At 52.2% G+C, this 14,672-nt stretch overlaps 1 protein-coding gene across 1 annotated transcript in view; it reads right to left on the reverse strand.

Moving 5' to 3' along the window:
* Positions 1 to 150: 150 nt before the first annotated feature.
* Positions 151 to 14,672, reverse strand: part of HMOX2 (heme oxygenase 2) — a 28,084-nt gene continuing 13,562 nt past the window's right edge. The window contains exons 2-6 of the mRNA XM_086375990.1: positions 3,972 to 4,082; positions 2,759 to 2,876; positions 1,932 to 2,423; positions 983 to 1,163; positions 151 to 901 (exon numbers count right to left, since the gene is read on the reverse strand). Coding sequence (XP_086232116.1) covers positions 774 to 901; positions 983 to 1,163; positions 1,932 to 2,423; positions 2,759 to 2,876; positions 3,972 to 4,057 — 1,005 coding nt within the window. The 5' untranslated portion in view covers positions 4,058 to 4,082 and the 3' untranslated portion in view covers positions 151 to 773. The remainder of the gene's footprint in view (positions 902 to 982; positions 1,164 to 1,931; positions 2,424 to 2,758; positions 2,877 to 3,971; positions 4,083 to 14,672) is intronic.

Below are 14,672 nucleotides of genomic sequence, written 5' to 3' on the forward strand. Positions count from 1 at the left end.
GAGGGACCACATGGATGTCCACGTCCCTGAGAGGTGGCTCACTGACTGCCCTGAGAGGCTGGTGCTGGGTAGGGACTGGCAGTGTTGGGAGAGCGAGGGGCTGCCGGGCACCGACAGGGATGGCGTCACACCAGAAAGGAGGGAGGAGACTAGCAGAATCCACTTTATTGAGTGCAGAAGCATTTTCACAGGTCAGAGGAGACAGCCCACGGCCAAACTGACCCCAACTCGGGTGTCTGCTTGACAGGCGTGAGGACTGGCTGCCCAGGACGGAGCTCCAGGACCTCTGAGGCGAGGCGAAAGCCCAACTTCTGGCTGCTAACCCCAGGAGAAGTCCAGAAAAAGAGCAGCCCATCTGGGGAGGCCCCCACCCTCCCACAGCTCTGGGGCCTGAACTTGCTGGCGATCTACTCCCAGCACAGGAAAGACACCCACCTAGGTGCAGACACAACAAGGAAAAGGGGAGCGAGCGAGCCTTGGGGTCAGAGGTGCGGGGGCCCTGGCAGCAGCGCTGGTCCCAGAGGCCTAGGCCAGCCTGTGGACTGCTCCTGCTGCCAGGGCCGGGGGGCTCGGGGGGCGGGCCTGCACCCAGCTCAGCGTTTGGCCCGCAGGCAGGATGCTGACAAGCAAAGGCTTCAGTCTCTGGCTTTTATTGGTTGCTTGTTTTCTCAAGGCCAGCATTAGGAAAGTCACCTGAGGTGGCAGTTTGGTCGTGGGTGGAGGCAGGGCGGGCCGGTGGACAGGAGGCAGCGCAGCGTGGAACGGTGGGTCCTTCACATGGAGTACCAGGCCAGGAGGCCGGCGGCCAGGGCCACGCTGGCGGCCAGCAGGAACTGGAGGCCGGGCCTTCGCAGCACAGCCAGGGCTGCTCCAAAGGGGCAGCTGCTGCCTTCCAGGGCACCTGTGCAGCAGCACCGAGGGGACATGCCGTGAGTGGGGGCCAACACACCTGTCCCGGGCGCGCAGAACACACGAGGCCTACCTTTGTCTAGCTGAGCAGCATAGTAGGGGCACTTCCGCAAGTCTCCTTTCCCGTCGTGCACAGGAAGCCCGTCCTGCGTGGGCAGTCTGCCGTGCCCAGGAAGCCCGTCGTGCGCAGGGAGCCCATCCTCCAGGGTTTCTTTGGCCAGCAAGGAGCCAGCCTGGTCCAGTTCATTGAACACCTGCAGGTGCAAAGGATCAACAACCATCACCAGCCTGTGTCCCCAGATGGGCCGAGCAGGCAGGGATGGGAGTGTATGGGGCGGACACCTCCCCCGAGGGGGAGCTCTGGGAGGTGTGGCTGCACCTGTGCTGCCCAGGCTGAGAGCCCACGGCGGACACCCCCAGGGGGCAGACAGGAGAAAGGAGAAAGCACTGCCCCCCATGCCGTGGGATCCCCAGCACGTTCTTGCTGGGTATTTCTAGCAAGAAACAGGAAGGTGGGAGGAGGCAGCCCTGGCAGGGCTGGCTGGTCCTGAGGGGCCCTCAGGCCTATGCTCAGGCCAGCACTTCCCTGGAGCGGAGGGCAGGGCCTGGGCTCTGGACACAGAACTGGCCTGCCAGACTTGGGCCTGTCTAACAGCTACTTGTAAACGGAATCATTCTCTTTGGTTCTCTCTCTGAACTTACCAAGCAGGACTTTTCACAGCAACCCTTGCTAAAAAGGGGGAACTCCACATTCCTTCAGACCAGAAGCCTGGGGTGAGAGGGAGGGAGATAGCTCCCACCTTCCCGACCCTTCAACATGCTGGGGTGTCACCTTCCCAAAGCACCACACACAGGCTGTTGATCACACAGGGTGGAAGCCTGACTGGGGTTGTGCCCGCTGGCCTGTCTAGTCGCTAGACTTGCGCTCAGGCAGCCTATCTGTCCGAGGGCACTGATGCCCCTCAAGCGGCTCTGGGGCAGCCCTGCTGGCAGACGCCCTTCCCGCCTGGCCCTGGCAGTACCTGCATGTTGAACTCAAAGGCCTTGTTGGCCTCCTCCACGATCTTCTCTTTGGTCTCTAGGTTCAGGTCGAGGGCGTTCATCCTGGCCCGGTACAACTGCTTGAACTGCTGTGCGTTGTCCACATTCTCAAACAGGTAGAACTGGGTCCCTTCCCCCGTACTGGGGAGTTTCAGGGCCCGCTGGGCCACCTTCTTCAGCACCTGGCCCCCCGAGAGGTCCCCCATGTAGCGGGTGTAGGCGTGGGCCACCAGCAGCTCTGGTTCGTTCTGCCCCACCTCGTGGATCCGCTCCACGTACTTCCGGGTGGCCTCGGAGCACTGCGCCTGCTCCTCCCAGTGCTCGCCGTAGAGATACTCCATGTCCCTGATCAGCGCCTTCTTCCGGTGTAGCTCCGTGGGGAAGTACAAGGGGGCAAAGGCTGGGTGGTCCTTGTTCCGGTCGATCTCCTCCTCCAAGGCGGAGTAGGTGAAGTACAGCGCGGTGGTGGCCAGCTGCCAAGGGCGATGGGGAGACCGTGGGAGAGGGCCAGGGCCTGGCCAGCAACTCCCAAGCCCACTGCCCACACTCCTGAGCACCCCCTCCACTCCCCACTTTTACAGTGAGTTATTTCACGTGTGCAGGAAGCGTTTGTTTCTTAAAGGAATGACATGGTGAATTCTTTGGAACACGGATCACTTCCTTTACATCACTACCTTATTCCTTTTAAGACGTGAAACCACAGCCTGATGCTGAGAAAACATGAGGTGTGGAGGAAAGCTGGGGGATAGGCAACCCTGTGGGACTAAGGGCCCCCAGCCCAACCCAGTTCACGACTGAGGGCACAAACCTTGAATAGCTCCTTCCTGATGTTGCCTTTCAAGAAGTCCTTGACAAACTGGGTGTTTTCCGCCCGGTCATGTGATTCCTTGGTCCCTTCCTTCAGGAGCTCGGAAAGGTCTGCCATCCTATGGAGAAAGCATGTGCGAATTAGCCTTCCAACTCCAGGCTGACCACTCGCCGAGCTCGAGGCAGAGGCTGCTCAGAAACGTGATTCCAGCCTCTCAGCAGGGAGCAAAGCACAGGCAGACGTGGGTCTGCTCCCAGGACTCGGGCTCCCAGGACTCGGACTCTGGATGACTCTGACCCACTCCACCGTGCCCGGGTCTCTCTGAAGCACCCAAATGAGTGATGCTTGGCTTCTGTGCCCGCCCGAAGAAACACATACCTCACCCTACCACAGTGTGTGCTGACCTCAAGGAACAGACGACTTTGGGGAACGTGTCTCCCAGGATCCACACCCCTGAGAGAACAGACCGTGCAGCTCCTGGGGTAGCCCAGCTGCTTTCCTCCCACCTTGGACCCACAGCCCCTGAGGATGACATGAAGCTGGGACCCGGCACAGAAGGATGGGACTGAGAGCGAGGCTGGGGAGGCAAGAGCCAGGACCAAGGCCTGTACTGCTGAACAAAATCACACGACAGATGCCAGCACCAGACAAGGCAGAGAAGGTGCTGGGCAGGGACTCCTGTGCATCCACACACCTGTCGACCAGAGCGAGAAAAGCCTGGCGTCTCACGGCCCAGGCTCTGCTGGCCTCTTTGGGAGATTGGCTCATATCACTCACGTGCTGCCAATAGTTTATTTTCAGCAATTATTCCAAGATGTAAAAAGAGAACTTTGCCAATGACAGGGCTATAAGGAGAGGCTGAGAATGATGAAGAACAGGCCCGGGTGACTGGAGGCTTCAAGTGAATTGCCCCCAACCCAGTAAGGAAAGCCCTGGATTTAAGAGCTACTCCCACATCTGAGGGGTGGGAGACACTGGAAAGGTGCCAGCTTTGCCTCTGATTACCCTTGCTCACCTCAGATGACAAAACGCTCAGAATTCCAGGAAGAAGAAACGGCCAGGAGCATCATCAAATCCCATGACTCAGCACTTGGAGCAGTGCCTGTCCTGCCTCCCTGCGTGGGCCAGGGGCGAGGGCGAGGCGGCGGCGGGGCACGGAGCATCCCGGGGCCCGGCAGCACGACCTGACTGCACCACGGCTGCCACCACTCACCTGGTGTGGTTTTCCTTCTCTGGGAGCCCAGAGATCTTTTTCTCCGGCTCATCCAACCCCTCTGAGGTCTCCAGTTCCGCTGACATGGCTGCTGCTCTCACGCCTCTGGTCCTGCGGAGACAGGGGAGCAGGGGATGTGGCACCTGCGGCAGTCACTCCCCCAGGTGCCCGCCGGTTCTGCTCGCCCTGAGCAACACCACCAGAAGGCGCCACAGGCCTCGGGGAAGTTTTCATAAAAATAAAGCTCTGCTGTCATGGGACCGTATCTGCACTGGACAAAATGTGAATATGGACAGTGGTAACAGCACTGTATTGATGCTGAACTTACTGATTTTTATAACTGCACTGTGGTTATTTACAAGAATGTCCTTGTTTTAGGAAACACACACTCGCATGGTCACAAGTAATGGGGCATATTACCTGCAACTTATTGTCAAATGGTTCAGAGACAGAGTGTGTGCGTGTGTGTGTGTGTGTGTGTGTGTACAGGCACATACACTGCAGCGGGGGGGACATACAAGTGAAGCACTAGAATCAGTGCTTACGGTGAACCTGGATGAAACATACACAAGGATTCTACGTACCATTCTTACAACTTTTCTGTATTTTTGAGATTATATCAAAATTAAAAGTTACGTAAAACATAAAATAACAAAGGAATATGACTTAAATAAAAAAAGCAGCAGTGCGGCAGCTCTCAGTGTGGCAGCGAGCACATTGGAACCAGCCAGCCTGCCTGTTAGAGGCGGGCGCCCTTGTGCAGAGAGCATCCCCTCGGGGCGGCTCCAAAGGCCCCTGACGAGCTGCACCGAGTCACCACGCGAGCAGACTGCCTCCAGCCCACTCCAGACTCTGCCGAGCTAGAAGAAGTGACACATGTAGGCCAGTCGATGCCCACTGCCTCTGCGTTCGTCAGCCCGGGAGATCTGGTCCTGGAAGGCGCCAAGTTCACGCTCCACCTGACGGTGCGATGGGGGAAGCCCATCTGGGAACAGCAGCACAGCTGCCCCAACACCAGCAGTAACACAGGACCAGAGCTACTATCACTGGGGCCAAATCAAGCCAAAGGAAGGAGAGACCTGAACTTTCTACCTCAAGCAGTGTCTTCTTACCGAGCGTTACTGAGCTCTGCCCAGAAATAGGTGTCTAGGGGCACAAAGAAGTATAATAAATGATCCCTGAAAGGATAAAAAACCACTTCTATCTCAGCCCACAGATAACCACCATTAGTATGTTGCTACATTTCCTTTCTGAGTTTTCCCTAGATAACATCTCCTTTGTTATCTTTGGAGATATTACAAGGCCTGGTTTTGCTCAGCAGTCTTTCTGAAACTTCTCTCAACTTTAGATTTAGCATTTATACAATGGAATTAATGACAGGAAGGATTAAGAACACAGAAGCACAGTGCCTGCCACGTGGTAAGCACTCAGTAAATATTAGATATGATGGTGCACTTGTTCCAGGAACGCTTAGAAAATAGCAGAGAGTAAAATAAGCCAGACAAGGCATGATACTCTTTCTGTGTGCAATCTTTTTAAAAAAAGGTTCAATTCAGAGAAAACAATGGAATGGGGATTGCCTGGGAGTGGAAGAAATGGGAACGGCTGGTAAAATGGTACAAATTTTCAGTTATATTGTGAATAAGGTCTGAGAATCTAATGAAAAGCATGGTGACTATAGTTGATAATTGTTGTTCAGTCACCAAGTCATGCCCTACTCTTTGCAACCCCATGGAATGCAGGACTCCAGGCTCCTCTGTCCTTCACTATCTCCCAGAATTTGCTCAGATTCATGTTCATTGAGTCAGTGATGCTATCTAACCATCTCACCCTCTTCTGCCCCCGTCCTTTGCCTTCAATATTTCCCAGCATCAGGGTCTTTTCAAATGAGTTAGCTCTTCGCATCAAGTGGCCAAAGTGCTGGAGCTTCAAGCATCAGTCCTTCCAATGAATATTCAGGGTTGATTTCCTTTAGGATTGACTGGTTTAATCTCCTTGCTGTCCAAGGGACTCTCAAGAGTCTTCTCTAGCAACCCAGTTCAAAAGCATCAATTCTTTGGTGCTCAGTCTTCTTTATGGTCCAACTCTCACATCTGTATATGACCACTGCAAAAACCCTAGCTTTGACTATATGGACTATAGTTGATAATACTGAACTGCATAACTGAAATCTGCTAAGAGAACAGATCTTGAATCGTTCTCATTTCTTTAAAAGGGTAAATATGTGAGGTGATGGATATGTTAAGTCAATGTATACATACACCAAGTCATCACTTTTATACATTTTTAAATATATTACAATTTTATTGTCAATGATACTTCACTAAAGCTGGAAAAAAGAGGGAATAGAAATAGCAGAATGTAGCAAATGGGACCTCCTCCTGACACATCAGATACACTCTCCTCTATAAAAATGCTGGTGAAGAGTGTGGTGCAGACTGTTTTTCTGCAGCAGCGCTTTACTTGTGCCAGCACCCCCTCTGGCACACCCTCCACCCTCTTCCACTGGTCCTGCCCAACAGCCCCGAATTCCGCATCCCCATTCCCAGAAGGCCAGGCTCTAGCCCCGGGACAGGGCCGCAGCTGTCTGCTTCACTGCTATAGCTCCAGGGCCTCGGAAATAGGCTCTCCATAAACACTTGCTGAAAACAAATCAAAGGAAAGAAGGCACACGGGAAATGCTGTAAAGCGTTCCACCAACAGCAGGCGCCAGTGGACAGCAAGGCACAATCTGCGGTCTACCACCTCAACAGGTTCTAAACTCAGAACAGGGTTGAAAAATTTTGCTTTGAAAGAAGGGTAGATACCAGTTTATCCCATTCCAGCAGCAATTATACTGAGTCCCTAACGCAGGCTGAGCACTTCCCTGGTGGCTCAGTGGTAAAGAATCCACCTCCAATGCAGGAGCCACAGGAGAGGTGGGTTCGATCCCTGGGTCGGGAAGATCCCCAGAGAAGGGGAAGGCAACCCACTCCAGTATTCTTGCCTGGACAACCCCATGGACAGAGGAGCCTGGAGGGCTACAGTCCATAGTGTGGCAAAGAGTCTGACACGACTGAAGCAACTTAGCAAGCACGCACACAACGCAGGCTGAAAGTGCCCTCTGGCAGGAAGGAGAACATTCTCAGGAAGGCTCATTTAGCATCTTCACCCTACACGGGCTGAGTTCCAGAAAGAGGGCTGCCTGGAGGCCTGGCCACTATTCCTCGAGGGAGTGGCCGGGGTGGGAGGGGCGGGGCGGGGGGACTTAGGAGCCACCTTGTATGTCAGAAACAGAATTCACTTCATTCTTTGAAAAGCTACATGGTCAAACTTGGTCAGGCTGACTTCTACATTCCAATCCTTTCTCTCTGCAGGAACCACTATAATCCTAGAAAATCAAAGGCTAAATCAAGAACATGGAGCCTTTCTAGACTGCAATCTCTTGTAATCCATAAGAAGCTGCCCCACCCTGCATCCGACAAAAACAAAAAGATCCCAAAATAGTCCACTGTGGGAAATATACCTCAAGAGGTATTAACAGTAAGTAATCTGTACCAAAATGATAAATAGCTATACTATAACATTTGAAAAAAGTCACCCAGCCTAACAATACAGGGCAGGGCTATTTAAACAGCAGCAAACAATGGAATCCTGGCACCACGGCGTCAAGTTGACGGGCAGTACCCAGGCATGAAAACGTCTGCATCAACTTCTTTGTTTAAAATAAGTGGCTGAGACTTCGCCTTCCAATGCAAGAGGTGTGGGCTCAATCCCTAATCGGGAAGCTAAGATCCCACATACTTCCCAGGCAAAAACCAAAACATAAAACAGAAGCAACTGTTAACAAATTCAATAAAGACTAAAAATGGTCCACATCAAAACAAAAAAAATCCTAACAAAAAAAAGACCCCAAACACTGACTAGGACGATAGATAACTAAGTACACCAGCGATGGCAGGAAGGGACTCTGGAAAACTATAAATACCTGTTGTTTGTTGGACATTTTAGCCAATTGGCTCCTTCTATGCAAAGTGGCTCCATTCTTTTGAAAGCAGGAGGGACAGGCAGGGGAGAAGGAGGAGGGGGACAGAGAGAACAGGACTGGGGGAGCCGTCTAAGTCTCTGTGCTACACCAGCGAGTCCCCAGAAGTCCCCAGGGCCCTTCACTGTGCTCCTACTAATTCCAGAAATGTCTATCTATAGAGGTCAGGCCCTCTTCTTCTACTTCCCGACAACACCGTGACCCTCTGTGTATAAAATCTGCTTCCACAACCCCGTAACCCCTGTATCCTAGCTATTCACTGATCATGACTGGTTTTCACTCCCACACCTGCTCTGAGAGAAACGGCAACACTGTCCTGATTACCAGTGTTCTCTCTGGTGCACCTGGCCCAGCAGATCCAGAACACTCATTTCAAAGCCTCTGCCCTGGGGAATGACAGGCTCAAGGCTCTAGGGCTTCTTAAAGAACAGACAAGTTCAAAGACGTTAAGGCCTGCTCTACAAACTCACGTCAGCAAACCTCAGGTCAGTCAGCCTGGCTGCCAGACAGAAACGTGATCCCCACTCCCTCCCCCAAAGGCACAATGGGGACTTCAGCTGTCACAATTCTTTTCTTCATGCCCATTCTTTTCCTTTGCCCTGGGAAACCACAACCAGGGAAAGGGGCAGGCTGCAGAGTTGGCCAGCAAGCGAGAGGGAGGGGGAAGTGAGGCGGAAAGGCAGTGACCGGTGGCTGGAAACAGTACAGCTCTCCCGCCTACTGGAATCGAGGTGGCCAGACACCAACTGCCACAGCGCGCAGATGGAGGCCCATGACCTGAGGGGGAGCTGGTCTCCTGTGCGCAGAGATGGCGGCCAGAGGGAAGGTGAGGGGCTGCTCGCTCCCTGCACAAAGGCCTCCACTGGACACCGGAGGCCCTGGCTGCCTCGAGAGGGCTGTGTGAGGCTCAGGGTCCACTCCAGTCTAGAACTGGCATCACAGCCACAAGGGCCATCATCCTGTTTTCCCTGTTAAGCTGGAAGCATATCCTACAAGACAGAGCAAGACTCCCTCAGGCTGAGCTGCTCAGAATCCAACACCACGTTCCAAATCACGTACAGCCCAGCGTCCTGGGGAGCCTCCAGCTTGAGCTGTAATGGATGCCGTTGCATAAATGAAATGCCTACCGACCAGGCTAGGTAAACGAAGAGGGTGGTGAGACAGTGACAATAAGTTATGGATTCAATTCTAAAATACCAAACAAAACAATAAAAATTTTAATTGGGTACTACACCTCTGAGTTAGATGGTGTGAAATCTAGTTTTACTTTTCTTCAGCTCTGACTCCATCCCCTCCTCCTTCCCTTCTCCCCACCTCCACCCCTCTCTCTGGTGGTCCGTTTTTTTCTAACTACAGACTTGTTTGTAATTCCTGTGCCTCTGAGCTGGCCAAGGCCATTCTCACTCACAGGGCCCAAGGGGGCTGGCACCCTCGTTAAGCGGCCAGTGCTGTGTTTCTCCTGCGGCTCCCCGAGAGTTCACTGCTCCGCTCCCAGGGTCTGCCCCAGAGTCCCTGCCCCCGGCTGCTCTCCCCGTATCAGGGCTGGGCACTGGACCCTGACCTCTCCACCAGGCCCAGTCCACATCCACACCCCCCTGCCCAGGAAGGCTGCTGCTCCTCGCCTGCAGGCCTGTGAGGGCAGGCCCTTCCTGGGGCTCTGGCTGCTTTTCGTAGCCAGCACTGCAGGTAAGGAGGCCCTTGGCTCCTTCTGTCTCAGTCCTGCCTCTAGTCACTGGTGCAGCTTTCTTCCCACAGCCCGTGGATGTGGGGGGTGTGTGTGCGTGTGTGTGTTTTCCACTCTTCTGGCTGAACTAATAGCTTTCATCACATCCACCTCTGTTTATGATCTCACCCCACCTACTTACACTGTGACATTCAGGAGGGTCACGGGTAAAAATGATGCCTCACTGCTCACAAAAACCATGTACAACACAAATGTCTTCAGCACGTAAATACGAGCATGTGCCCTGAAAATGTCTTCAGATGATAAACACAGAACACGGGTCCAAGACGCTCCCTTTCCTGGGCTATAGGAGCTGTTCCTTCCCTATATCCCCTGAAGGCTTTTCACCCCTCTGTTCTTGTTGAACAATCCCATAAAGCAGGCTAAGTCAGTTCTTAATGGTGCCACATACTCTTATCAGGCAGGCCTCAGCAGCTATGAAGAAACAGGCTGTTTACCCATCACACATATTCCTTTCTGAGTGTCTATGAAAGAAGAGTAAATTCTAACATGCTACTTATAAGCCTAACATGATCTGGGGGACAAACAACGCCAGGACAAACAAACACAGGAGCCAAGGCTCCTGTGGAGGCAGCAGGAGGGAGGAAGCCGGGGGTGGGACGGTGCAGCTCTCAGCCTCCAAACCTCGGGCTCTCTCCACGTTTTACCTGTGAAATGGGAGGAACACCTACCCAGCACTCAGTACAAGACTACTATGAAGATCAAATAGATGACGAAGATGAAACCACTTTACAACAGGTGTCAACGTTACAGAAAAAACTGAGAGTGAGCTGTTTATTAACTGGTCTACCCTGGGAGACGAGACACTTCTGGTGAGCTTTTTTCAGACCTTGCTACGACACCAGGAAACTCAACACGTGGAAGAAGCCCTATTCGCGGATGCAACGTGGAAATAGACTTGCTCTCCTGAGCACTGTTTAAAATCCAGTATTGAGAGGGGTAAACCTCACACCGAGGGCCAGTTTTGCATCTCATCTGGCAATGGATGTGAAGAGGGGTGCAACCTGCTTCCTACAGTAAACGACCACCTGACGTCCCTGCGCTGAAGACCTCAGGGAGGGCTGGAAGTTGGGGGGCAGGAGGGAGCTCAGTGAACCTGTCAGTTTACAGGGGTCACGTCCGGGCTCCCACCTGCTGTTGATTACTGCTCTAGACTCAGCTCACCTTGAGGAAGGGAAAGGTAGATGGGCCCTGTCCAAAGGATGAGGTCTTTAGAGTTAGAAAGGTTTGGGCTGCAATTTCAGTGTTTAGTAGTTCCATGGCTGCGGTAAGACGTATCGTTCTGAAAGCTGAGTTTCCACATCCATAAAACTGGGTAACAAAACTCTCTTTGCTCCACATTCTCAAGTGTGCTGTGAAGACTGAAGGAGCTAACGTGTGTACAAGGGCTTCATGAAACTAACGCGGCTGAAAAGTGCTGATGATCTCTTGAGAAGTTGTTGGACAAAGTGAACAGGTGGGTGGTTCTGAAACACTGAGGATGAATATGAAATCTGATGTGTCCACAGCTAATTCTGGGCAGTCAGTTACATGTGAGGACTTGTGACTCTGGCCTTTTCCTCTGCCAGTGTCAGGAAAAGGGAATTCCTGTTCTTTCTGAGGTGAGATCTGTGACCGCTGCAGCTGGAAAATTCTCACTGCAGATGCTGCTGGACGCTGGCTGAGCTGGGTGTTGGGAGCAGTGCACAGGGCCGACTCAGCTCTAATCCAACAAAGCAGCCAAGAAGAGGGGCCTCCCAAACCCCTGAGGAGACCATATCCTATAGGTCACCACCTTCTGAGTCTATAGAATGAATGACATGAGGTCTCTGAACTCTGGTGCTGCCACACCTCAGGAATTCTTATACACAAGCTTCACCCCTTTCATTTTGGTTACTGGGTGAATTCAATCCCACAGTTAATTGAATGGATGACTATTAACCTCTTGACAAAGAGCAAGTTCAGACAAGCAATTGTGGAAAAGTGAGGAGTCTAGGGACACAAAGCTCTTGCGTCACGTTTACTCAACACACACCTGCATATCTGGCAACAAGCAACCAGAAAGCAACTAAGGGCACTAGCCTCTTAGTAACTTCAAAAACTGGACTCAGGAAGTCTAAGACTTCTCAGGCAGGTTGTGTTCGCTGGGGAGCGGTGGGCTCATCTCTAGCACGTTCAAATACAGCTGAGCAAGAATTCAGACACTGCGACGATACCTGAAACGTTAAAAAGAGCAGAGAAGGGGCCAGAAGTCCACTGGCTGCTGGCACCAAAGATGCCACTTCCTACTACAAGACCTGCTCTGTTTCCTGAGTGTCAGTGGGTCTTGGGGCTGAGAAGACAAGGCTTTTTAGTCCCATTAGAAGCACCTGAGGGGTGGGGGCTGAAGCCATGACTGAATTCTAGAACAGTCAGGCTGGGATTTTATAAGAACAAAGCTTAGGCACCAGATAGCCACAAGGCCAGTTGTAACAGCGTAAGTTCTGATGAGACTGTGGGTCACCCCTAGGCACAATCAAGCAAAAATCCTTCCAACTTTGGAACAATCTGGAAAGCATGTGTCCTATGGATTAAGTGGTCAGCCACATTTTCTTTCATTCAGGTGCAACAACTGTCACCTGTGACCTCGGCTTCTCTCACAAATGATGACATAAACAGTGTTGGGAGTGGCGGGAAACCATGGGGGCTTAGGATGCTGCTGCCAAATTTCCACCTTGGAAAACCTACAAGTGCTATGGGCTTCCAGGTGATTTCCTCTTTACATGCATGTGTCCTCTGTACATGCATCATGTCTGACTCCTTTGGGACCCCATGGACTAGAGCCTGCCAGGCTCCTCTGTCCATAGGATTCTGCCTGCAAGGATACTTGAGTGGGTTGCCATTTCCTCCTCCAGGGGATCTTCCCAACCCAAGGATCAAACTGTCATTTCAGGTGTCTACTGCTTTGGCAGACAGATTCTTTTGCCACTGAGCCACCTGGGAAGCCATTTCCTCTCTACAAACAGACTCAATAGAGCCTCCCAGCAGGGACCAAAGGCCCTCAGGTTCACCCAGAAGGGGCGGTGCAGAGGAAGACCACTGGACTAAAGTCTAACAGATGTGGACACGCCATGTTAAGTCACTTCTGAGCAGGGTCCCATGACTATGAAGGAACTAAGATCAAGAGAATTGAGTAATACAGCCAATGTCACTCAGAGTGAACAGTCAAGCTGGAACCAAACTTGAGTCCTTCTGAATGCAAGGTGGTTCAGTGTCCACAGCCAGTCCTCAGTGGCACACAAAGGTGACACCAGTATGGTGTCTACTGACAGGACTACTAGCCACATGGGAACTGAGGTTATGTTACATGGCACTTCTGCTCACAGTGGAGGGGCTGGCTAAACCACTGAGTGACACTTGTTTTTTAGTAGAAAAGTGAGCTCAATCCTATGGTTGCTGAGAAGTATATGCTCAGGTTCCCATCTGAAGACTATACCACCCACCCCTAACACACTCACCTTGGCTCACTCAGATTACAGGGCAACCCGAGAAGGCTGTCCTCTGGTGGGCCCTGCTTTTGTTGACTAGCAGAGCAGGCCAAGGCTGGAGACGGCTGGTCCCAAGGGGGAGGATGGCGCCCACCCCCCCACCCCCCAACCTCAGTGCTTGGAGGGAAGCAGCCAGATCTGCCAGGTCCTGGCAGACGCTGAAGCCGAGGCTTTGGGCATCCTGACCCCACGGGGAGGTCACAATAGGTAAGGCCTGCAGATTTCTATAGTACCTATTACCATAGAAACTACAGAGAATCAGAAGAGCTGGTTTTAAGAACCTGAAAGCGTGTTCTCCACATGTTGAGATCTATTCAGTCCAATCTTCCTGTCTACTGAAAATATACTCTGCCTTGGTAACAGGAGTGTGATGGACAGAAAATATATCAACATATAGGTCTTCTAAAATCAGCAACTCCACAGGCCAAGGCACTGGTCAATCTAATGAGGCAGCTCCTCTGGCTCACCTTGGACCTGTTTGGGACCCTAACATGCTTCCACAGGCCTCAGAGTTAGGTATTATTCTCAGGCATTTTCACAACTGCCTAGACTCTGGCAGTAGAGGGGAGGGGTGGGTGAAGTGGGTGCAGAGAAACAAGCCCTGACCAGGAATGGTAACTCCCAAGAGGCTGCCCTGTCCTCACAGACTTGCGTCTACAGTGGCAGCGGACCAGCAGCAACAGCTACCGGCGTCTCCAAGAGCAAGAGGCTCGGCTTCCCCTGGCTCCCCGCAGGCCCGGCCTCCCAGGGACAGCAGTCAGGGCCCCAGAGCAGGCAGCCCGCTGCCACTCTGCTCTCTGGTTCCCTGTACTAATAACAAGGCAACAGCTCAAGGAATAGGGGTGTGCAACTGTCTTCCTCCCTCGGTGTACCGGGCCTGATTCGTACATGGATGAAAATGTCCCTGAGGAGGAGCCAGGAGTGGAAAGGTAGAGAAAATATACTGCAGGTGATGTGAGAGTATCAGCAGTCAGGTGTAACACCAGCCCTCTCTTCCAATCTAAAAAGCCTCTCAGAGTGACAGCTGACTTACGAGGATAATCTTTAACTCAATAAAATTTTTCTTAAAAGACAAAACATTCAGAGTCTTCATTGTTAGTAAAACTCAGGGGGACAGTGAAGGACAGGGAAGCCTGGTGTGCTCCTGTTTACGGGGTCAGAGAGTCAGACAAGACTCAGTGACTGAACAACAACAATCCACCTGCAACAATCCTCAAAACCACACCTGAAAGGCAGAAAAATCAAGGTGGCAGAGTTATTACTTAACAAAACACCCTTAAACTCTCTTTCTAGACACCCCAGCTGTTCGCTAAAATCTTCTAGGATCCAAGGTCAGAGATAACAGGTCAGCACATACCACATCAATAACCTCAGATACACAGATGATACCACCCTTATGGCAGAAAGTGAAGAACTAAACAGCCTCT

Source organism: Bos grunniens, chromosome 25 (genome assembly GCF_055505025.1).
Source record: "Bos grunniens cultivar Pamir isolate PY7600 chromosome 25, Bosgru_T2T1.0, whole genome shotgun sequence".
Lineage (NCBI taxonomy): Eukaryota > Metazoa > Chordata > Mammalia > Artiodactyla > Bovidae > Bos > Bos grunniens.